Source organism: Mustelus asterias, chromosome 20 (genome assembly GCF_964213995.1).
Source record: "Mustelus asterias chromosome 20, sMusAst1.hap1.1, whole genome shotgun sequence".
NCBI lineage: Eukaryota > Metazoa > Chordata > Chondrichthyes > Carcharhiniformes > Triakidae > Mustelus > Mustelus asterias.
In genome coordinates, this window is record NC_135820.1 from 27,983,452 (window position 1) to 28,008,368 (window position 24,917).

A 24,917-nucleotide genomic window follows, 5' to 3' on the forward strand; every position below is an offset into this window, starting at 1 on the left:
GTGACTCTTAATGTGGAGATGCCGGCGTTGGACTGGGGTAAACACAGTAAGAAGTTTAACAACACCAGGTTAAAGTCCAACAGGTTTATTTGGTAGCAAACGCCACTAGCTTTCGTGGCGGGAGTGGTGAGTGGGAGATCTGCTAACAAACAGCAAACAGGGCATATAAAGACACAAACTCAATTTACAGAATAATGAATAATGATTGGAATGCGAGTCTTTACAGCTAATCAAGTCTTAAAGGTACAGACAATGTGAGTGGAGAGAGCATTAAGCACAGGTTAAAGAGATGTGTATTGTCTCCAGACAGGACAGCCAGTTAGATTTTGCAAGTCCAGGCAAGTTGTGGGGGTTACAGATAGTGTGACATGAACCCAAGATCTCAGTTGAGGCTGTCCTCATGTGTGCGGAACCTGGCTATCAGTCTCTGCTCAGCGACTCTGCGCTGTCGTGTGTCGTGAAGGCCGCCTTGGAGAACGCTTACCCGAATATCAGAGGCCGAATGCCCGTGAACGCTGAAGTGCTCCCCAACAGGAAGAGAACAGTCTTGCCTGGTGATTGTCGAGCGGTGTTCATTCATCCGTTGTCGTAGCGTCTGCATGGTCTCCCCAATGTACCATGCCTCGGGACATCCTTTCCTGCAGCGTATCAGGTAGACAACGTTGGCCGAGTTGCAAGAGTATGTACCGTGTACCTGGTGGATGGTGTTCTCACGTGAGATGATGGCATCTGAGTCGATTATCCGGCACGTCTTGCAGCGGTTGCTGTGGCAGGGTTGTGTGGTGTCGTGGTCACTGTTCTCCTGAAGGCTGGGTGGTTTGCTGCGGACAATGGTCTGTTTGAGGTTGTGCGGTTGTTTGAAGGCAAGAAGTGGGGGTGTGGGGATGGCCTTGGCGAGAAGTTCCTCTTCATCAATGACATGTTGAAGGCTCCGGAGGAGATGTTGTAGCTTCTCCGCTCCGGGGAAGTACTGGACGACGAAGGGTACTCTGTCCACTGTGTCCCGTGTTTGTCTTCTGAGGAGGTCGGTACGGTTTTTCGCTGTGGCGCGTTGGAACTGTCGATCGATGAGTTAAGCGCCATATCCTATTCTTATGAGGGCATCTTTCAGCGTCTGGAGGTGTCTGTCGTGATCCTCCTCATCCAAGCAGATCCTGTGTATATGGAGACACCTCCAGACGCTGAAAGATGCCCTCATAAGAACACGATATGGCGCTCGACTCATCGATCGACAGTTCCGACGCGCCACAGCAAAAAACCGCACCGACCTCCTCAGAAGACAAACACGGGACACAGTGGACAGAGTACCCTTCGTCGTCCAGTACTTCCCTGGAGCGGAGAAGCTACAACATCTCCTCCGGAGCCTTCAACATGTCATTGATGAAGAGGAACTTCTCGCCAAGGCCATCCCCACACCCCCACTTCTTGCCTTCAAACAACCGCGCAACCTCAAACAGACCATTGTCCGCAGCAAACTACCCAGCCTTCAGGAGAACAGTGACCATGACACCACACAACCCTGCCACAGCAACCGCTGCAAGATGTGTCGGATCATCGACACAGATGCCATCATCTCACGTGAGAACACCATCCACCAGGTACACGGTACATACTCTTGCAACTTGGCCAACGTTGTCTACCTGATACGCTGCAGGAAAGAATGTCCCGAGGCATGGTACATTGGGGGAGACCATGCAGACGCTACGACAACGGATGAATGAACACTGCTCGACAATCACCAGGCAAGACTGTTGTCTTCCTGTTGGGGAACACTTCAGCGGTTACGGGCATTCGGCCTCTGATATTCGGGTAAGCGTTTTCCAAGGCGGCCTTCACGACACACGACAGCGCAGAGTCGCTGAGCAGAGACTGATAGCCAGGTTCCGCACACATGAGGACGGCCTCAACCGGGATCTTGGGTTCATGTCACACTATCTGTAACCCCCACAACTTGCCTGGACTTGCAAAATCTCACTGGCTGTCCTGTCTGGAGACAATACACATCTCTTTAACCTGTGCTTATGCTCTGTCCACTCACATTGTCTGTACCTTTAAGACTTGATTAGCTGTAAAGACTCGCATTCCAATCATTATTCATTATTCTGTAAATTGAGTTTGTGTCTTTATATGCCCTGTTTGCTGTTTGTTAGCAGATCTCCCACTCACCTGACGAAGGAGCAGAGCTCCGAAAGCTAGTGGCGTTTGCTACCAAATAAACCTGTTGGACATTAACCTGGTGTTGTTAGACTCCTTACTTTGTGACTCTTAGACATGGTTATCCCAAAAGCTCCCCTGGCCGATCTCCCACCTCGGTAAACTTGGTCTCATCCAAAACCCTTCTGCTCACTACGTCCATCACCCATTATGCCCACGCTCTTACGTTGGCTTCCAGTCATTACCTCAATTTTAAAATTCTCAAACTTGCTTCCAGCTCACTCTGTGGCCTTTCCTCTTCCTGTTTCTGTAATGTCCTTCAGCCGTACAGCTCTCTGCCTTCTCTACTTTTCCTACTTCCAAAACTGCGGCCTGCTTTTGATTGCCTCGGTCCTGGACTCTGGAATTTCCTCTCTAAGATTCTTTATGTGTCCACTTCCTTCTCTTTCTTCAAAACCTTTCTCTTTGACCAACCTGTTCCAATATCTCATAATTTGACTCAAAGCCAATTTTGTCTGCTAACACTCTCAATATATTGCCTTGAGACTATTTACTATGCTAAAGTTGTGACATAAAGACAAATGATTATACACACAAAACAAAGACTTGGTGTAGTGGCAATGCCACTGGTCTTGTAATCCACAGGCCAGGCTAATGCTGTGGAGACAGGAGTTCAAATCCCATCATGGCAGCTGGTGGAATTTAAATTCAATTAATAAAATCTGGAATTGAAAACTTGTCTCAGCAATAGTTACCATCAAGTATTTAGTCAATAGTTGTAAAAAACCATCAGGTTCACTAATGTCCTTTAGGGAAAGAAATCTGCTTTCCAACCTGGATTGGTCTACCTGTGACTTCAGACCCACAACTTAACTGTCCTCTGAAATGGTCAAGTAAGTCACTCAGTTCAAGGGCAATTAGGGATGGGCACAAAATATTGCCTTGCAAGTGACAATCACTAAAGTAAGTAAAGTAACCATAGTTCCAGATGACCATAGGCTGCTCTCTCCTTTGAGGGGGAGAGCTGACTGGTGGTGACTTAACCTGAGGATCACCACACCTCAGGCGAGGGGCAAGGTTGAGAAAGTGGGGCCTTCATGAATAACCTCAGATGGTACAGAAATTGAATCCATGCAGTTGACAGTGCTCTGCATCACGAATTTGGTCAGGCTACAACACAGGAATATGTGAATACAAAACAGTGGAAGATGCTTGCTATAGACAGAGCTGAGCCATCACACAATCAACCTTTCAGATCCTGCTCAATGCAACTTTGAATGGCAGTGGACAATTGGACAACTAACTAACCTTTTCACACAGCAAGTGGTTCTGGGCTGGAATGCATTGCCTAAAAGTGTGGTGGAGCCAGGTTCAACCAAGACATTCAAGAGGTGCTGGATGATTATTTGGATAGAACCAATGCGAGGGTGTATGGGGAAAAGTCAGGGGATGGCACTAAGTCATGATGCTCATTCGGAGACACAATGGGCTGAATGGCCTCCTTCTACATTGTGATTCTGTTAAATTGGCTGGAACTTTCCCGCCATTCATACCAGCAGGGTCTTCCTGTCCTGCCAAGGCCACCGGCCAATAGTGGGCCACCTCCTGCTGTCAGGAAACATGTGGTGGTTGTGCGGTAAACCCTACCCATTGTGCCAGGTACAGGTCATGATATGGTAGTTGCAGGCTGAGCTATAAGCAAGGATTGGATTAGTGCAGAGGCAATCCAGGCAGGTGCCAAGAGCGACAGAGGATAGAGGGATTAAAAATTAACTGGCAAAGTAGCCTTTCACCCAATTGGTCACTCTTCATGTGTGACAGTGTTGGCAGGTTTCCGAATCAGCATGAACCCATTCAAAACAGCTCTGATCCTGTTATCCAGGCTGCAGTATGAGCTGGGGTTCTGAACAGCTTAGTCACATCATACTAGAGATGTGCACTCTCCACCAGAAGATAATAGAATAGTGGCTGGATGCTGGAGGTCTTTCATTTCTGCCCTTTTGTAGCACAGGAATACTGGAACCAATCATGGCACATAACCACTACTCACCTGAGATAAGTAATTCATAGAGTCATGGGGCGGGGTTTTACGGCCTTGCTTGTCCCAAAACTGTAAAATCCTATCCGAGGTTAACCGACCTTTTCATGGTCCACCGCTCGCCCGCTCCAATTCCCGTGGCGGGCGGGACGGTAAAATTCCGGCTATGGTGTCATAGAGTTTTATAGCACAGAAAGAGGCCCTTCAACCCATTGTGTCTGCAACAGCCATCAAGCACCCATTTATTCTAATCCCATTTTCCAGCACTTGGTCTGTAGCCTTGTGTGCTAAGATGTTTCAGGTGCTCATCTAAATGCTTCTTAAATGTTGTGAGGGTTCCCGCCTGTACCACCCTTTTAGGCAGTGAGTTCCAGATTCCTACCATCCTCTGGGTGGAAACGTTTTTCCTCAAAAACCCTCTAAATCCCCTGCCCCTGACCTTAAATCTATGACCCCTGGTTACTGACCCCTCTACAAAGGGGAAAGGTTCCTTCCTATCTATCCTATCTATAACCCTCATAATTTTGTACACCTGGATTAGGTCCTTCAGCCTTCTCTGTTGTAAGGAAAACAACCCCAGCCTATCTTCATAGCTGAAACACTCCAGCCCAGGCAACATCCTGGTGAATCTCCTCTGCAACCTCCCTAATGCAATCAGATCCTTCCTATAGTGTGGCGAGTAAAGTTGCATACAATGTTCTAGCTGTGGCCTAATGAGGGATTTATAGCTCCATCATAACCTCCCTGGACTTATATTCTATGATGTGGAGATGCTGGCGTTGGATTGGGGTAAACACAGTAAGAAGTTTAACAACACCAGGTTAAAGTCCAACAGGTTTATTTGGTAGCAAAAGCCACACAAGCTTTCGGAGCTGCAAGCCCCTTCTTCAGGTGAGTGGAGCAGTTGAACCAGGAGCTCTCCTCGTCACAATGGATGTCTCGGCACTCTACACCAGCATCCCCCATGATGATGGCATTGCTGCAACGGCCTCAGTACTCAACGCTGACAACTGCCAGTTTCCAGATGCAATTTTACATCTCATCCGCTTCATCCTGGACCACAATATCTTCACCTTCAACAACCAGTTCTTCATCCAGACACACGGAACAGCCATGGGGACCAAATTCGCACCTCAATATGCCAACATCTTCATGCACAGGTTCGAACAAGACTTCTTCACAGCACGGGACCTTCAACCGATGCTATACACTAGATACATCGATGACATTTTCTTCCTTTGGACTCATGGTGAACAATCACTGAAACAACTCTATGATGACATCAACAAGTTCCATCCCACCATCAGACTCACCATAGACTACTCTCCGGAATCGGTTGCATTCTTGGACACACGCATCTCCATTAAGGACGGTCACCTCAGCACCTCACTGTACCGCAAGCCCACGGATAACCTCACGATGCTCCACTTCTCCAGCTTCCACCCTAAACACGTTAAAGAAGCCATCCCCTACGGACAAGCCCTCCGTATACACAGGATCTGCTCAGATGAGGAGGATCGCAACAGACACCTCCAGACGCTGAAAGATGCCCTCATAAGAACAGGATATGGCGCTCGACTCATTGATCAACAGTTCCAACGCGCCACAGCGAAAAACCGCACCGACCTCCTCAGAAGACAAACACGGGACACAGTGGACAGAGTACCCTTCGTTGTCCAGTACTTCCCTGGAACGGAGAAGCTACGGCATCTCCTCCGGAGCCTTCAACATGTCATTGATGAAGAGGAACATCTCGCCAAGGCCATCCCCACACCCCCACTTCTTGCCTTCAAACAACCGCACAACCTCAAACAGACCATTGTCCGCAGCAAACTACCCAGCCTTCAGGAGAACAGTGACCCCGCCACCACACAACCCTGCCACAGCAACCTCTGCAAGACGTGCCGGATCATCGACACAGATGCCATCATCTCACGTGAGAACACCATCCACCAGGTACACGGTACATACTCTTGCAACTCGGCCAACGTTGTCTACCTGATACGCTGCAGGAAAGGATGTCCCGAGGCATGGTACATTGGGGAAACTATGCAGACGCTGCGACAACGGATGAATGAACACCGCTCGACAATCACCAGGCAAGACTGTTCTCTTCCTGTTGGGGAGCACTTCAGCGGTCACGGGCATTTGGCCTCTGATATTCGGGTAAGCGTTCTCCAAGGCGGCATTCGCGACACACGACGGCGCAGAGTCGCTGAGCAGAAACTGATAGCCAAGTTCCGCACACACGCGGACGGCCTCAACCGGGATATTGGGTTCATGTCCCACTATTTGTAACTCCCACAGAGTTTCACTGGCTGTCTTGTCTGGAGACAATACACATCTTTTTAGCCTGTCTTGATGCTCTCTCCACTCATGCTGTTTTGTTTCTTAAAGACTTGATTAGTTGTAAGTATTCGCATTCCAACCATTATTCATGTAAATTGAGTTTTGTCTTTATATGCTCTGTTTGTGAACAGAATTCCCACTCACCTGAAGAAGGGGCTTGCAGCTTCGAAAGCTTGTGTGGCTTTTGCTACCAAATAAACCTGTTGGACTTTAACCTGGTGTTGTTAAACTTACTTATATTCTATGCCTTGGCTAATAAAGACAAGTATCCCATATGCCATCTTAACCACCTTATCTACCTGTCCTGCTGCCTTCAGGGATCTTTGGACATGCACCCAAAGGTCCCTCTGATCCTTTGTACCTCCTAGCGTCCTGACATGCATTGTGTATTCCCTTGCCTGTTAGTCCTCCAAAAATGCATTACCTCACACTTTTCAGGGTTAAATTCCATTTGCCACTGTTTTACCTATCTGAACAGCTCCTCTATATCGCCCTGTAATCTAAGGCTTTCCTCCTCACTATTTACCACACTGCCAATTTTCATGTCATCTGCAAACTTACTGATCATAACCCCCACATTTACATCTCAATTAATTTGCACAATTCAGCGCAGATCATAGATTGAAACATGAGGATCCCTGGTCTATATGATGCAAGATAACATTAATTTTATAGTCATTATGAATATTATCCACTTGGCCCAAATATTTAAGTTGAATTGGTATATGGTTTGTTAACTTATCTTTCAGGTTGTTTTGATTTTCAGTAACTCAGGAGGGATATTCAGTTTGTCAGAATCAGCTTGTTAAGGCCCTTTGTGGGTGATAGTAATGGTTACAATGAATGGGTGGTTGCTATGAAGCAACTTATTACGCAACTGCTGATGATTAATGAATGACACGAGCATTTGAGTCATGTGCAAAGGAGTCTATTAGAATCTGTTTTCAGATTCAAATACGTCAGTGGATGAATGTTTCCTCTTAAAAACTAACCAATCAAACAATTTTTTAAAAATAAAAAAAAGTCTCTTGGTTTGATTCTCGGCTTGTGCTGAATTGGCCGCACTCGGGTAGGAAGGAATGGTGTCTGACTTTCTTCCCTTTTCCTGGGCAAAGGGGAACAAACCCTCTGGCCTGCTGCCCTGCTCCTAATTCCTATCCCACTTTCCTGCTGGAATGGGCATGTTTGGAGACAAGGACCCCACTCAGCTCATTCCTGAGCTGCAGAGTGGGTGAATCAAATAGCCAGTACTCACTGGCTAGTTTCCAGTGTGAAGAGGGGAAGAGAGAATTTAGTGTTGGAGCAGAGAGGTAATTATTGAAAAGGTTATAGTGTGACTAAATAACATATTGTGACTATAATTGGTAGTTACATTTGCTTTATTTTTCCAGATTATAAAACTTCACTTGATGGAACTGAGCGATATTAAATGTTACAGACAGGAGGGGGATTGATTTAAATAGAACCAGTTTCTCCTCTCATAGCATCCCATAGAATCCCTACAGTGCAGAAGGATGCCATTCGGCTCTGTCCATGTAACCCCACGTATTTGTCCCACTAATTCCCCTAACCTACACCTCTTGGGACACTAAGGGAAAATTTACCATGAACAAAACACCTAACCTGCACATCTTTGGACAGTGGGAGGAAACCGGAGCACCTGAAGGAAACCCACACAGACATAGGGAGAAAGTGCAGACTCCACACAGTCACCCAAGGCCGGAATTGAACCTGGATCCCTGGCGCTGTAAGGCAGCAGTGTTAACCACTGTGCCGAGTTGGCCACACTCGAGTAGGAAGAAGTGGTGTCTGCCTTTCCTCCTTTTTCCTGGGCAAAGGGGAACAAGCCCTCTGGCCTGCTGTCCTGCTTCTAATTCCTATCCCACTTTCCTGCTGGGCACGTTTGTAGACAAGGACCCCACTCAGCTCTTCCTGAGCTGCAGAGTGGGTGAATCAAATAGTCAGTACTCACTGGCTAGTTTCCAGTGAGAAGAGAGGAAGAGAGAACTTAGTGTTGGAGCAGAGAGGTAATTATTGAAAAGGTTATAGTGTGACTAAATAACATATTGTGACAATAATTGACATTTGCATTATTTTTCCAGATTATAAAACTTAACTTGATGGAATTGAATTGCCCATCTCACCACCCATCCTTAAACAGAAAGTTGTTTTTAATTAGCTTCCCTAGTTGTAAGCGATAGTGTACTTCCCAACCCCTCTGTTTTAGGTGTGATCTAATGGCAAACTCGAGAAAGAGTGAATTCAAAGGGTTAGTTTATTTGCACCCATGAAAATGCTGGAGGAGGGTAGCAATGTTACCTCCTTTGCATTTGTACAGCAAAGAGAAGGATAGAGAAACGAAAGATTTACTGTGCAGAGTCAACACAGAAAGAAATATTGTTCCAGAATCCAGAATCACAGTCCAGTGAGGTAGACCTTCACCAAGGTTGACGGGCTTAAAACCAATGCTGGATAATTTGCTTTCCCGGTGTGTGTTGACTCCACACGTTGAGATAGACGCACAAAGATCATTCAGTCTTGTAAGTGGTGGTACAGAATTTCCAGCAGATGCAGTGCAGGGGCAGGTGGCTCCTAGTCTGTGATGCTGCTAGTTAGATGGCACAATGGCAGACTGTTCTACCTATCTGAATAGCTCCTCTATATCGCCCTGTAATCTAAGGCTTTCCTCCTCACTATTTACCACACTGCCAATTTTCATGTCATCTGCAAACTTACTGATCATAACCCCCACATTTACATCTCAATTAATTTGCACAATTCAGCGCAGATCATAGATTGCAGTTCCACAAGGCAATATTCCTCGTTTCACAAACCAGAGGCCCGTGTCTTCATATTATCTTTGACAATGAGTGTACCCTTCACCTGGATCCCTGAATGGCTCAACCATTGGAAGGAACTTTGTAGGGCCCTTTGTTTTAGCAGATGAACAGACTCTGGTTGGTCAGCCTAGGCTATGAAATGCAGATGACCTTTGTATAACTCTCTTTGAATTTGGACGGTGAAGCCCACAATATGTCATTAGTATCTCTTCATAGGTAACGAGTTGTGAGTCACTCTGATACCACCAGGTAGCTCCTTTTGTTCAAGGGTCATGGACTGACATACGCTCATCAATTTTTGGGTCTTTGTTCAGTTTTAATTTTTAAAAATAGCAACGAACATATCTCTATATGCTTCATTTGAAGAAAATATACGAGATGAGGTATTAATCCCTCACATTGACATTATCAGCTGAGATTTCAGTGGGTTCCCCAATCTTCAACTAAGTTCTGTGGATACTTGGCAGAAACAAAGCAGTCATTCAAGACAGATTCATTCTCAGGGTGTGGTTGTTGCTGGCAAGGCTGACATTTCTACTCATCCCAGTTTCCCTGAAAAAGGTGTACTCCTGGTAGTTGTTTGACTTGCTAGGTCATTTTTTAGGGCAGTTAACAGACTGATTTGGAATTAAAATCACATAAAGGCCTGGCAGGGTAAGGATGCCAGGTTTCATTCCTTAAGGGACAGCATACAATCCATTTGTCTGCCAGTCTCATAGACACTTCCCCTGACACCTGTTTTTTTATTTTCAGATTTTAAAAAAAACTGGATTTAGATACCTAAACTGTAATGGTGGAATTCAAACACACACACATTTGGGGCGGCACAGTGGTTGCCTCACAACATTAGAAACCCGGGTTCGATTCCCACCTTGGGTGACTGTCTGTGTAGAGTTTGCACGTTCTCCCCGTGTCTGCATGGGTCTCCTCCCACAGTCCAACGATGTGCGGGTTAGGTGGATTGTCCGTGTTAAATTTCCTCTTAGTGTCAGGGGGACTAGCTAGGGCGGCACGGTAGCACAGTGGTTAGCACTGCTGCTTCACAGCTCCAGGGACCTGGGTTCGATTCCCAGCTTGAGTCACTGTCTGTGTGGAGTTTGCATATTCTCCTCGTGTCTGCGTGGGTTTCCTCTGGGTGCTCCGGTTTCCTCCCACAGTCCAAAGATGTGCAGGTTAGGTTGATTGGCCATGCTAAAATTGCCCCTTAGTGTCCTGAGATGTGTAGGTTAGAGGGGTTAGTGGGTAAATATGTAGGGATATGGGGGTAGGGCCTGGGTGGGATTGTGGTTGATGCAGACTCGATGGGCCAAATGGCCTCTTTCTGCACTGTAGGGTTTCTATGATTCTATGAAATGCATAGGGTTATGGGATTAGGGCCTGGGTGGGATCGTGGTTGATGCAGACTCGATGGGATGAATGGTCTCCTTCTGCACTGTAGGATTCTATGCTCTGCATTATTAGTCCAGATTTCTGGGTGACTGGCTCAGTAACACAACCACTATACCACCAGTTTGCTATTAGTTTCTGTGGTAGTTTTGCTGATTTTTCTTTGTGAAAGTTATGGCTGAGAAGAGGAGAAATGCATCTCCTCCCTGTGGACCTGCCACCCTTACGTAGCAAGAACAGTATCTTCAATTTATCTGGTGCCTTTAGCACTGGAAAACGTCTCACGCACTTCACCAGCGTCACAATTCTCGTAGAGACGGATAACTTTAAAAATATACTTGCATTTTCCAGCGACTGACTGAAGGGATCATACAACAAGGATTTCAAGTTTTAAGACTTTTACCACAATTAATGAACTAAAAGCAACATTGTTTAAACATTATTCAGCCATTAACCTATACTCTAAACTATAGAGTTTTCTAGCCAGATAACTTCTAATGCCCAAACTGACTTTCACATTGAGGGCTACCAAGGAAATTCCACCCTTTAGCCAAAGTTTGGCAAATCTTTCAGTTTTGTTTAGATCCTCACAAACTTTGTCTCTTCAGTCCAATCGTGATCCCTCACCTGCATTCTACATGATAAATAAGAGGGACTGGCTGGCTCTCTCTCTCTTGTCCTCTCTCTCAGATTTTTAGAGACAGACCTACCTATGTAGTTCAGTGATATCTTAAGAAACCTGTAAGCCAATACTACAATGACTTGCGGTGGTCTGTTCCCCTCTCAAGGTGCATCTCTATGGCAATGTGAATAACATGGGCTTTGTATCAAGATAGAAATGAGAATTTAGCTATCTTCTAGATACCCAACTGCATTCTATCTTGGTATGAAATAGACATTTCAAAATATAAAACCTGACAGTCGAAGGTGAGGGGAGAAATACAAAAGTGTCCAGAGGGGCAATTTTTTTCATTCAGAGGGTGGTGAGTGTCTGGGATGTGTTGCCAGAGGTAGTAGTAGAAACAAGTACAATTTTGTCTTTTAAAAAGCATTTAGACAGTTACATCGGTAAGATGGGTATAGAGGGATATGGGCCAAACATAGGCAATTGGGACTAGCTTAATGGTAAAAATGGGCAGCATGAACAAGTTGGACCTGTTTCCATGCTGTAAACCCCTATAACTCTATGACATTTCCAGCGCCTCCCTGTGAGACTCGATGACTAACAGGCTATCCACTGTCAGCAGAGCTGTTCAGATCACATTTTACAATATCTCACACCTCCTTCCTAACAAGACAACTTGGGCCACTCAAGGTTGTTGCTGCGCGGAATTCAAAATAGGTCAGATGATCCCCAAAATTATAGACAGTCCCAAAACATAACAATTTAATAAACTTTTTATTGGTAATGCAGGAGTGCAATCAGATCAAATTTGACACTAAGTCACATGAGATATTATGACAGGTGACCCAAAGCTTGGTCAAAGAAATGGGTTTTAAGGATCCGCTGGGCAGCTGTTTCTGCTTTCTTGCTACACATTTGGAATGCGTTATTGTTGGGAGCCATCTTTAAGCTCTAACATTAATGTTTCTACAGTTCAAGCGACCAGAATGCCCTGCTGCTGGAAAGGCTAATGCTGTCGCTGTAACCTTGCCGGAAGACAACTGGCCTACTGGAGAGCAGGCAAGCGATGAAACTTCAGTCCCAGTTCCAGAGTCCTTGGAGCAGCAACAGAACTTGATCATAGCTCAACAAGAAGAGGGAAAGGAGTACCATCTCCCAGAGCAAGAGCAAGAGCAGGCACCTCTATCAAAGAGCTAGCAAGCACACACTCCCCAAAGGATGACGCTATGTTACTTGCTGATGGACAAGTTGTTGGGAATGTCTGCAGAACATTGGACCCAAGCCTTGGCTTAAGTTACTGAATACTGAAGTTTTCTGTATTTTAATTATTTTGATTGTTTTATGGCTCATCGCCACCTTGGTTGATGTGGCATCCCTACATCTGGACCCGGCATCCCTACATCTGGACCCGGCATCTATTTATTCCAGGACTATGGATTGTAAGAATGTCGCATTCCCATTACCAATGGTCATGAGAAAACAGAATAACTTTTAACATTGAAAGGCCTGATTAGTCAGTTTACTTTAAAATTATTCACAAATTAAAACTAACTGGCGTAGAGGTGAGGAAGGTTTCCAGTTTGGATTGTGGCTGTGTTAAATTGCCTGATCTCAGTTGGGTGGCAAAAGGGATGGTCCAATTAGCCTTGATCAGTTAACACACCACAGAAAATTCAATAGTAACAGAGCCATCAGGCCAACTTGGATGGACAATAAATGCCAGCCTTGCCAGTCGCATATACATCCAAGATTAAATTTAAAAATGCTTGAGCACTGATGAGAAGCAAGGGTGGAATGGGATTAAGAGACTTAAACTCCTCAATGAATAAACATTAAACGCGGAATTTGGAAGGACAACTTAATGTATGTCGATAAAAGACTGCTCACTGAGTGGGCTCTGAAGAGGTCATATTTTTAGGGCAACACCTTGGTAATCTTGGATTGATTGGATTTTTAGCTATTCTTGGCATGGAGAGAGAAAGCTGGGTGGAAAAAAATATTTAGCTCTCTGTTTACAACAACAACTGAGTTGATTCACAGGAGAGTTATCAGACAATAACATCAAGTGAAAGGAAGAGATGTTAGGACAGGTCGATCAAGTTTTGAAGAAGTTCCTTAAGGAAAGGCAGGAGGAGGAGATGCGAGCCAGCTGGGAGAGTGAATTCCTGAGTTTACCTGGCAGGTAGAGTCAACAAACAGGGTAGCCGATGAGGCTTAACTGAGGCACCCCTGACACAACCTTTCAAAGCTATCTCTGTCTTTTGGCTAAGGTGAAGTGTCAGATCAAGCCCAAGTTGGGGTGCAATGTCTCACCTTGTCAGCTTGGATCTTGCTTGTTTTTCTTGTGGGGACAATGAATTGGATTCAATTTTATTTTGAATTTGCTTTTAGGATGGAATAAAGTTTTTTTTAAATTCCTGAGTTTGGGACTCAGATAAGAACAAAGAACAATACAGCACAGGAACAGGCCCTTCGGCCCTCCAAGCCCGCGCCGCTCCCCGGTCCAGGATTGAATCCTGAATCCAGGATCCCCGTCCAATTTTCCAGTCTATCTACATTCCAATATCCTATCCACCGAGCTGTCCCTCACAGCTACGATGCTTTGTTCATCACAACCTATTAACTCACCCCCACCCCCCCATTCCAGACCATGTGATCTCCAGGGAGAGGCGAAAACCCAGAGTGAAAACCCCAGGGCCAATATGGGGGAAAAAAATCTGGGAAATTCCTCTCCGACCCCCTGAGGCGATCGAAACGAGTCCAGGAGATCACACTGGCCCTGATCGGAAAATGCTTCCCAACCCTAGTCATTTCCACTTCCACGAACACCATATGAATTCCCTGCCCCCTGAAGGCATGGCTGTCAAAGGGGTGGGGGGTGGGGGCGCGGTGCGGGGGGAATGGGGGGCTGCGTGTGTATGCGCGTGTTTGAAGGATATGGATGCACAAGAGGCCAGAATTAGAGGAATGCTCTATATTGGGAGGGTTGAGGGCCTGGAAAGCTTACAGAGATAGCGAGGGGTGAGCTCAAAGAAGGATTTGTACAGGAGTATAAGAATTTTTAAAATGAAGCATTTGGGGACAGGGAGTCAATGTAGATCCACAAGTACAATGGTGATGGGGAGGGAACCGATTAATCAGGATGAAGATTGATGGGGTGTTTTCCAGTTTGGTGACCAGATACTGTTGCAGATATTGAGAACTTTTTCACCAGAGGGCTGATACAGACAGTGCATTGAGACTGTGAGCTTAACTCAGCACAGATTGCAAATGACTTGCATCACCCTGCCACTTGCGTAAAAAGTAATGCAACAGTGTATTTAACCTCGAATAACAATCGTGCTTAGATTGCTCCTCATCTTTCAATTTGGAGAGGTGCTTTGTGCAATATGAGTAGTTACAGCAGGAGCAGGAATTAGATGATGAGCCTTGTCAGCCATATGTCGTGATTTTAGCCTGGACCTCCCTGCATTTCCTCATGACATGAAGGTTGGATCTGATCTTCCAGAGAACTATCTCCTTCAGACAAACCCTACTCCAATTACCCAGGTTCGAAGAGGGAGTTTTTGAGTTTACGGCCCAGCTGATAAGTGACTTATTTCCCAGAGAGCTGTTCCAATGTTCATCACCATGGCGATGTTAGGGGAATAAAACATTTGGGGTGAGGCCTAGAAACAATTGGGCTTACTGAGTTCCCTGAAATCACTCTTAATGCCTTTTACAGTAATTACCTCCTATTATAGCTGCAGGTTTGGCTATACATGACCATGGATTAAAGCTGGGAACTTCCTGGTTTGTATTGATTACCAGTAAAACCAGAAGGTGTGGTTTCTTTTAGAAATCAGTGATAGCTATTGCAATTGTACAGTTTCTGAGGCACCCTTTATTAATAGTTATTAGGATATTAGTAGTTATTTGGATCTGTCAAAGAGGAAGGTCATCCAATCAATCTTTTTTTTAAATTATTCATTCATGGGATGCGAGTGTCACTGAAAGGGTTAAAAATCACATAAGCTACAAGCTGAACCTCAGTCACACAGGGAAAGCTATTTGCAAATGACAGGTTTTGATTAAAGTAAGCTCAGGTAAGGCTCAAGGACTATCTAATCGAATGATGTGCAGCTGCATTTCGCGTCTGCTCATTAGAACAAGGAACAATGGAAAGGGAGGTTGAGATACCATCGGTCAGAGATATAGCTATCATTTCTTGATGATATAACATGCACAAGTTTTAATTGGACATTATACGATTATGAATGCATGATGTAACCATATGCTAATTACTTGTAATCAAAGTTGAGTCTTTATATGTATTTCTGAATGTTTCACTCAATGCTCTGAATAGACATTCAGAGTCCTGTAGCTAGCTATAGTTTATTAAAATCATCTTGAAACCACTCTGTTACTTTGTTTGGCTACTTGAGGGGAACTATGGTTTTTAAATACAACAAAAAAACCATCGTAATAGCCCCTAACAGTCACTGACTAGGCCAACATTTATTCCAGCCACACTTGATGAGGAGTGGCAGTCCTCAACTACAATAACTTGAGGGGTGCCATGCCAGATCAAGCATGGCTGGCCAGGAGTCTCTCCTACTCTTACCACTAGCCATTGGCACGTTTGGAAGGATTTGCAGATTGACACTCAACCTGTTTCACCGCAATATGAACGCACCTTATTTGGCCATCAAGCCCTGGAGTGGGACTTGAAACCAGAGCTTCTGGCTCAGAGGCAGGGATGCTACCCACTGCACCACAAGACCTCCTTCCCAGCATTTATTGCCCATCCCTAATTGCCCTTGATCTGTGAGGTTATTTAGGACTGGTTGAGTAACGTGAGGAAGCTCCTAATGTCAATCCCCATTCTGAGCTGCGTTTGCTTTTCTCAGCTGGGACGGCACAACAGATTTCAGAGTTTGCCTGAAGATTTGGGGGCAGAGAGTTTACCAGACTTCCTCTTTCTGATAGCTACTATTTGTGCTGAGGGATAAGTTTGGGATTAGCTGTGATGCACATTGTGGTTGAATTTCTTCCACACGATAGGTAGCCTCTCTCATCTATAATGGGTACCTGTATGTGACTTGTGCCTTTTGAACTACCCTTCAGCAAGGAGCCTAAATCATCAGTAAAAACAGCCCAAGTACAAGATCTTCTCTAATATTTCAGTGGGTTGGATAACATGAGAGTGAAATTGATCAGAATCTTAGGGATTAAACAGCAATGGAAGGGAATAGACCAAAAGACGTAGGAGCAGAATTTGATTTGATTTTTTGATTTGATTTGATTTATTATTGTCACATGTATTAACATACAGTGAAAAGTATTGTTTCTTGCGCGCTATACAGACAAAACATACTGTTCATAGAGAAGGAAACAAGAGAATGCAGAATGTAGTGTTACAGTCATAGCTAGGGTGTAGAGAAAGATCAACTTAATGCAAGGTAGGTCCATTCAAAAATCTGACGGCAGCAGGGAAGAAGCTGTTGAGTCGGTTGGTACGTGACCTCAGACTTTTGTATCTTTTTCCCGAAGGAAGAAGGTGGAAGAGAGAATGTCCGGGGTGTGTGGGGTCCTTAATTATGCTGGCTACTTTGCCGAGGCAGCGGGAAGTGTAGACAGAGTCAATGGATGGGAGGCTGATTTGCGTGATGGATTGGGCTACATTCACGACCTTTTGTAGTTTCTTGCAGTTTTGGGCAGAGCAGGATCCATACCAAGCTGTGATGCAACCAGAAAGAATGCTTTCCATGGAGCATCTGTAAAAGTTGGTGAGAGTCATAGCTAACATGCCAAATTTCCTTAGTCTTCTGAGAAAATAGAGGCATTGGTGGGCTTTCTTAACTATAGTGTCGGCATGGGAGGACCAGGACAGGTTGTTGGTGATCTGAACACCTAAAAACCTGAAGCTCTTGACCTTTTCTACTTTATCCCCATTGATGTAGACAGGGACATGTTCTCCTTTATGCTTCCTGAAGTCGATGACAATCTCCTTCGTTTTGTTGACACTGAGGGAGAGATTATTGTTGACACACCAGTTCATCAGATTCTCTATCTCATTCCTGTACTCTGTCTCGCCATTGTTTGAGATCCGACCCACTACGATCAAAATTTTGTACACTAGAAGTAGGCCATTTGACCCATTGAGTCTGCTCTGCCATTCAAAGTGATCGTGACTGATCTGATTTAATAACCCTTAACTTCCTTTGCTCCTTTATCCCCATAACCCTTGATTCCCTTGATACAGCATTTTAGGGGTTAAATAGAAAGTAGGTTGGAACAGCGGCAGGGAATAGATCAGCATTTTAGGGGTTAAGTTACGGTGGACTACCATAAATCAGCATCTATGGGGTTGAATGGTGTTAATTGTAGCACATGTTTTTTGAGGGATGGGAGAGTGGGCCTCGTGCAATCCATAAAACAGGAGCTTTCCAAAATTTCAGAAAATACATTTAGAACAGTGAGTTCAGGCAAACCTATCTGTCTTCCTGTGGGATCTCTCCCCATATTGTGATGACCTTGCAGGAAAAAGCTGACTGCTTCTGTACTTTCCAGCACTTACTCATCCTCTAATTTTAGAAATGTACATGAAACAATTGTTTATACTCTTGTTTCTCCCTCACCTGCTTTCTATAACAGCTGCAGGCCCTCCTGTTGTGCACTCAAATGGAAACAATCAGTGTTGGGTGGGGGAGGTGGGGATGAATCTTGCATAATTGGGGGTTGTACGCTTGGAAATAACATTTTGGGACACAGGGGGGCGGGGTAGTTTCACAGCTTCTCCCTCCCCTGGCAAGCAGGGCAGCATGGAAAATAGGTTGGGTAGGTATCACCAAAGTTATTGAAAGGAAGAGAAGTGAAGGGGTGGGGTGCATTGGGGGTACAGCCCCTTTAAGATTGTAACCCCCCACCTTTGTGCCTCGTTGCCTGGACTCCAAAATCCACCGTCCACAGCCCTCTCTCCCTAGGGTATTCAATCACTGCCCCAGAAACCCCAGACTTAACTTGCCAACATCCACCTTTGATCTTGGTGGAACTACTTGCAGTCCCAGCAGCGTCCACTACTCTCCTCTGGTGCTGCTGGGACTGCAATAGCTATCAGCCAATCGGACTAGCTGGCAGCTTTCGAGGGCAGGACTTCCTTTCATTGAGGGGCCTAATTTCCACGCAAGTTCTCAGGACCACTCTCAGTGTAATGTTGCTGCAGGGCAGCCTCATTTAGCCCAGTCCACTCTGAGCTTTGGCTTTGTAACTTTAAAAGTGGAGGAAAAATATTTTTAAAAGTTGATTTCTGACTAACATCTCTTCTGGAAAGAGAAGGGTGGGGTGGTGGTTTGGGGAGATGGTGGGGGGCAGCAATTTCCTTCCCCAAAAAATTCAGCCCAGAATGTGAGTAATTTGAGAATTGAGATGTCTCACCATTAGTGCGATTTATTATTCTAACTTTTAATTTCATTTTTCCAATGATTTTTGTGCCACAGTTGCTGGAACTGTGAGCTGATCATCGCACAATGAGAGGTCAACAAGATATCATGGACCTTCCAGCTGAAGGGAGGACCACGTTCATCAACCAGCCAGTGGGAACACCTTTCCCTACCTTATCTAAACCATATTAAATCTATTAGATCTTCCCTCTGTCTCATTTGCTCCAAGGAGAACAAACACACAGATGCTTCAGTCAATCCTTGTCACTAAGATCCCTCATCCCTGGAACCATTCTGGTACATCTCCTCCACACCCTCTCAAGGACCCACAGACATCCTTCTTAAAGTACGGTGATCAGAATAGGGCACAGTAGTTATGGCCAAACCAGAGCTTTACAAAGGTTCGGCATAATTTCCCTGCTTTTGTACTCAGTATCTCTGTTTATGAAGCCCAGAATCAAATATGCTTTGCTAACCATTCTCTTGATATGTCCTGCATATTCTCCCCATTTTCCCCTCGGTTATTGATTTCACCATGAGGAGAGAGATGGTGAGTGCAGACTTTGGCATCTAGTGGCAACACCAACGGTTGACGGACCTGGATTCCGCAGTTGATATCACCTTTCTTTAAAGATCGATCCACATGAACCCTCAGATTGCTTTGCCCCTACACTCGAATAGAACTGTCTTTTAGTATTGCCTCTATCACTTCTGCAAAAAAATGCATTAATTATTGACTGAAAATTCCCTATGGGCTGCATCCAAACTGAGATTGTCCCGGAGTCTCCAGGAATAAATGATAAATTTCCTGGACACCACTAGGGGCAACCCTCTCCAGGACTTTAGCACAAAAGCAAAGCTGACACTCCAGTGCTCTACTGAAGGAATGCTGCATTGTTGGAGGTACTGATTTCGGCTGAGACATTAAATCAAGGCCCCATCTGCTCTTCGCAAGAGGATGTAAAAGATCCCCTTGGCAAAGTTTCAAAGAAGAATAGGAGAGTTCTTTCCAATGTCCTGGTCAATATTTATTCTTCAATCAACATTACATGAACACATAATCCGGCCATTATCACATTGCTATTTGTGGGAGCTTGCTGTGTACAAATTGGCTGTCGCTTTTTCTACATTATAACAGTGACTACACTTCAAAAGTACTTCGTTGGCTGTAAAGTGCTTTGGGATGTCCGTAAGCTGTGAAAGGTGCTAGGTAAATGCAATTCTTTCCTTTTATACCTGGGAGAAAAATTATTGGGACATTGAAGATATGGACTGGAATTCGCCGGCTGTTCACGCTGTTGGGGTTCTCCAGTCCAGCCGGCAGCGCAGCCCTGCCCATGGGTTTCCCGCCAATGTGGGATGATGTCAAACGGAATTCCCATTGACAGTGGCGAGACCAGAGAATCCCACCGCTAGCAAACAACATGCCAGAAGCATGGGGCTGGAAGGCCGGAGAATCTCACCAATGGTGATTTTTAATCTTTCCTTCATTCACGAAGTATTGACTATGGGAAACCAGGGTGTTTCATTGGTGGGTGATTGGATTTGGGAGATCATGTCGTGGAACCTCCAGGAATATGACCAGCCAGAATAAGCAACTTTGACCTAGCTCATCGCATTACTCATGGTGCTACATCCAATTCTCACAGAAAACAATTGCTGTGCATTTGTGCCATTTTTTTATTGATGTATTAAAAAGAGAGTGGGTGACATTCCTCCTGTCTGTTTTTTACTTGATTTAAGAAGGTTAGGATAATCTTGCTGTCTGTCTTTCCCTGAATAGTTCAAGAAATGAGTACCTCACATGTAAACGTGGGACTGAGCACCGACCAACGGGTTACGGCTTCAATTGGTAACCTGGTGTTTGTCAAGAAGTTGACTGGGTACCAGAATTTCCTGATTTATCCTCCTCTCCGCCATCTGTCCCACTCAATTGGGAAGGGGAGGGATGTTCAGCTGGATTTCTTTATCCACTTCTAATCCCGATCTGAAGAAGGGTCATAATTGACTCAAAATGTTAACTCTGTTTCTCTCTCCACAGATGCTGCTGGACTAGCTGAGTATTTCCAGCACTTTCTGCTTTTCATCCTTTATCTGGTTAATGTCTTAGTGGAAAGTGTGTATGGGTGTGTGAGTGTAAAGTGAGGAAAGCATCAGGATTGACTGCGATGATTCCTGTCACTCCCGCAGTTGAATAGCCTGTTAATGATGTCTCTTCAAGAGTGAGTGTTGAGTGAGGTGCCAGGACAGTGCTGATGGCTGAGGAACTGTACAGCAGCACCAATCAGCATTTTCAGGGGATGAGAGCAGAAGACCGGAGGAGGAAGCCTCCACGCAGAAATTGTGCTCATTTTACTGAATGGGTATTGGGTGCCTTTTGAGGGTGTGTGCACCTGTATAGAATTACTTTAGATCAAATTCAAGACAGACTGAAAACAGAAGTAGACGGTACCCTTTGTGAAGAATAGGCAGGTTCCTATGCTATGATCATGTCGATCACAGATCTTTACACAAGAACAACAGAGACTGCAGTATCAGAAGCCATTTGTTATCAACTTCACTGATTTAAGTCCAACAGGTTTATTTGGAATCACGAGCTTTCGGAGCATTGCTCCTTCATCAGGTAAGTGGGCTGAAGGAGCAGCGCTCTGAAAGCTCATGATTCCAAATAAACCTGTTGGGCTTTAACCTGGTGTTGAGAGACTTCTTACTGTGCTTACCCTAGTCCAATGCCGGCATCTCCACATCATCACTGATTTAAAGAGGTCTTCCAACAGCATCCATCGACAGTCACTCTGGTACATGGCAAGACAGCACAGCATCCCAGAGCAGCATTTTAACATCTTCAAAACCTTATATCATGACTCCAACTCCTGTGTCAGCATGGGTACCATGGACTCTGTCAAAATCAGCACAGGAGTACCGCAGGTTGCATACTCACCCCATTTTCCTCTTGGTTATTGATTTCATCATGAGGAAAGCGATGGTGAGTGCAGACTTTGACATCCTGTGGCAACACCACCGGTTGACAGACCTGGATTCCGCAGTTGACATCGCCTTTCTGGCCAAACAATCGCACGCATTCCAAGACATGGTCACCAGTCTCGAGAGCAGCGATGCCAAGGTTGGGTTACACATCAGCTGCAAGAAGACAAAGACAATGTTGACTGCATGGTAACGAGGCTCTCCCAACACCATCGGGCAACAGAACATCGAGAAAATCAAACATTTTCCTCACTCGGAAGTTACATCTCCAGGGAGGGCCATGTGGAGATTGATGTTCCCCAGAATGGGCAAAGCAGCATCGGTCTTCCTGCAGCTCCACACAGACTGTGCAGCCAACACCAACTACATGGCCATAAAGTTTAAAAGCTACTTATCCGTAGTGATATCAACTGCAAACTATCTCAACGTGACATGGAAGGGAAGAGCAAAGTTGGACATCTTTCACCAACGTTGCTTACATAAGATCGTGGCATCATATGGAGAGGTAGCACTAATGAAGAATTATTAAAGAGGACTGATCAGAGACTCTTGCAGGATATCATGACAGAGAGGACTGAGGCTGACAGGACATGGTTTTCGTTCCCAAACCTGTCCCACCGAATGACAGTAAAATAGACACCACCAGATGGAAGAAAAAGATGATCCGACAAAATAATTTAAAGAGACCTTCAAGAGCAGCATAAAGCCAGGGCTGGAGCGATTAGATTGCGATAGACCGAGTCCAGTAGCGGAATCTTGCTGCCCTTTGTTCAACATGGGTCTTGGGAGCTAGATCTAAGTCTCAGAATTTTATCTGTGAGTTCAAGGCTGGTTTGTGACGGGGTTTCAATGGAGAAAGAAACAAAAAAAGGAAGATTTGGGTGAGATGCAACAATCTCTTGCAAAGTTCAGTGACTTAGCGCATCCACATTCGTTATGTGTGTTCCAGGTTGGTGCTTGAAGGTACATTCATAGACAGAGAGGATTAACACACAACGTTAAATTCTTGCCTATATGATTGGCGGAATAGCCTTGTCTCCTTAAAAAAAAACCAAAAGTGGTTTGTGATCAGAAACAATGGTGAAGTGCCTACCACACAAATACTGGTGGAATTTCTTGACACCAAAAACTGTTGATAATTCTCCTTTCTCAATTTGTGAGCCACCTTTTCTGGCTTCTGAGAGCGTTCTCGAGACATAGCTTATTAGCCTTTCAGATCCGTCGCTCACGTCATTGGACAACATTGCACCAACGATATATGGAGAGGCATCACAGGTTAGTACCAATTTCTTAGACTGGTCAAAATGCATTAAAAAGTTTGAAGAATGCAGCAATTGCTTAACTCTGTTAAAAGCTTCTTTCCTTTCCAAAACTAATGCTGGTGTTTCTTTAACAGCATAAACAAGGGGGCCAATAATGTCAACAAATTCGGTAACAAAACATGCATAGTAATTCACCATTCCTAAAAATGACTGGAGCTCAGATGTGTTTTTTGGGGCCGGTGCCTCCTTTATGGCTCCCACCTTGTCTTCCATGGGGTGTAATCCTTGTACATCTACACAGTACCCCAGATAGGTTACCTCGTGGCTTGAAAACTACATTTCTCCCTCTTGAGGTGAACTCCAGCTTCTTGAAATCTCTTTAGCATCTCCTCTAAGTTAGTTAGGTTCTCGGCTTCTGTTGATTCAGTTATGAGAACATCATCAAGGTTTACCACAGCTCATGGCAGCCCCTGCAGCAGACGCTCCATTGTCCTCTGGAAAATTGCACCTGCTGACAACACACCGAAGGGCAGGCATGTATGCTGGAACAAACCATTGTGCGTGTTTATCGTGACATAACCTCGAGAAGTGCCATCTAATTCAAGTTGCTGATCTGCATGAGCCATGTGCAGCTATGCATAAGATTGACCTCCAGCTAGCTTTGCCATCAGGTCTTCAATCTTTGAGATTGGATATTTATTCAGTTGGGCAGTCTGATTAACTGTTAACTTGTAGTCCCCACAAAGGTGAACAATCTTGTCTGGCTCCAACAGGGGAACTCTGGGTGCTGCTACAAACTGAACTGGCTGGATAATGCCCAGTTCTTCCAATCTCTTTCATTCAGAGAGTATCCACCTTTTTTAATAAAGCATACGGTACTGGAATGGTCTTAAAATATCAAGGGGTTGCCTCTGGATTCACATTGATCTTCGCATGCAGGCCTTTTATCTTGCATATCTTGTCACAGAAGGTGCTCTCATATTTCTTCATCAGTTTGAGATGGTACTTCTTCCCGCACTTGGAAAGTTTTGGTCCAATTTGATTTGATTTCCTCAAGCCATTGTGGCCCAGAAAGCTTTGTCCTTCACCTGACACTATTATTATTGGGAGCTGGACAGACTGTCGCCCACAGCTTACAGGGACGGTTGTGTCATGCCCATTATTTTTCTGGCTTTTCCTGTATAAGTTGTTAACTTTGCTAAATTCATTGACTGGGCTCATTCTCTCAAATACTGAAATGTATGCATATCACAGCAGCAGATGCCCCAATATCTAATTCTTAAGAGGCTTTCCATTTATCTGGAGCCCTACAGTAATGGGGACTATCTTGTTTGCTTTCACATTAAACAGGGTGTAAAATGTTGGTGCTTGCTTCTTCCATATTATATATTTGTGACACTACTTAATCGGCTACTGCGCTGATCCCTTAAATGGTTTTCCAGTAACAGAGAAACATTCAGCCTCTTTATACCTGCAGGATTCAGGAGAGTATTTACCTCCATAATGGTAACATTCTGCTTCAATCTTTGCCAATTGATTTCCTCTTCTAAATCTTCTTGTTTTATTTCTAGCTGAATTCACTTCTTACTCACTACTACATTTTCGTTTTTGGCACCAGTGCTGACCGCAAGTTACCGCTCTAACTGGTGAATGACGCCATTTTGTATGCTTTGTAACTCTTGTGTACCCTTTCAGTTCTCTCCATTGCCAGCACTATCTCCAACTCTATCTCCAACTCTCGCATAAAATTTATATCTGCCTCTGCAAGTAACTTCCATTGAATAGCCTCATTATTCATCCCACAGACTAATTTGTCCTGCAGCATTTCATTCAAAGTGGCTCCAAATTACAACGGTC

The 24,917-nt window shown here is 44.8% G+C and overlaps 1 protein-coding gene across 1 annotated transcript in view; it reads left to right on the forward strand.

Moving 5' to 3' along the window:
- The window catches only part of LOC144508457 (tumor necrosis factor receptor superfamily member 5-like), a 45,542-nt gene extending 30,201 nt beyond the window's left edge, over positions 1-15,341 (forward strand). Inside the window, exon 9 of the mRNA XM_078236387.1 lies at positions 12,365-15,341. Within this exon, the coding sequence (XP_078092513.1) occupies positions 12,365-12,589 (225 nt within the window). The 3' untranslated portion in view covers positions 12,590-15,341. The remainder of the gene's footprint in view (positions 1-12,364) is intronic.
- The last annotated feature ends 9,576 nt before the right edge of the window (positions 15,342-24,917 follow it).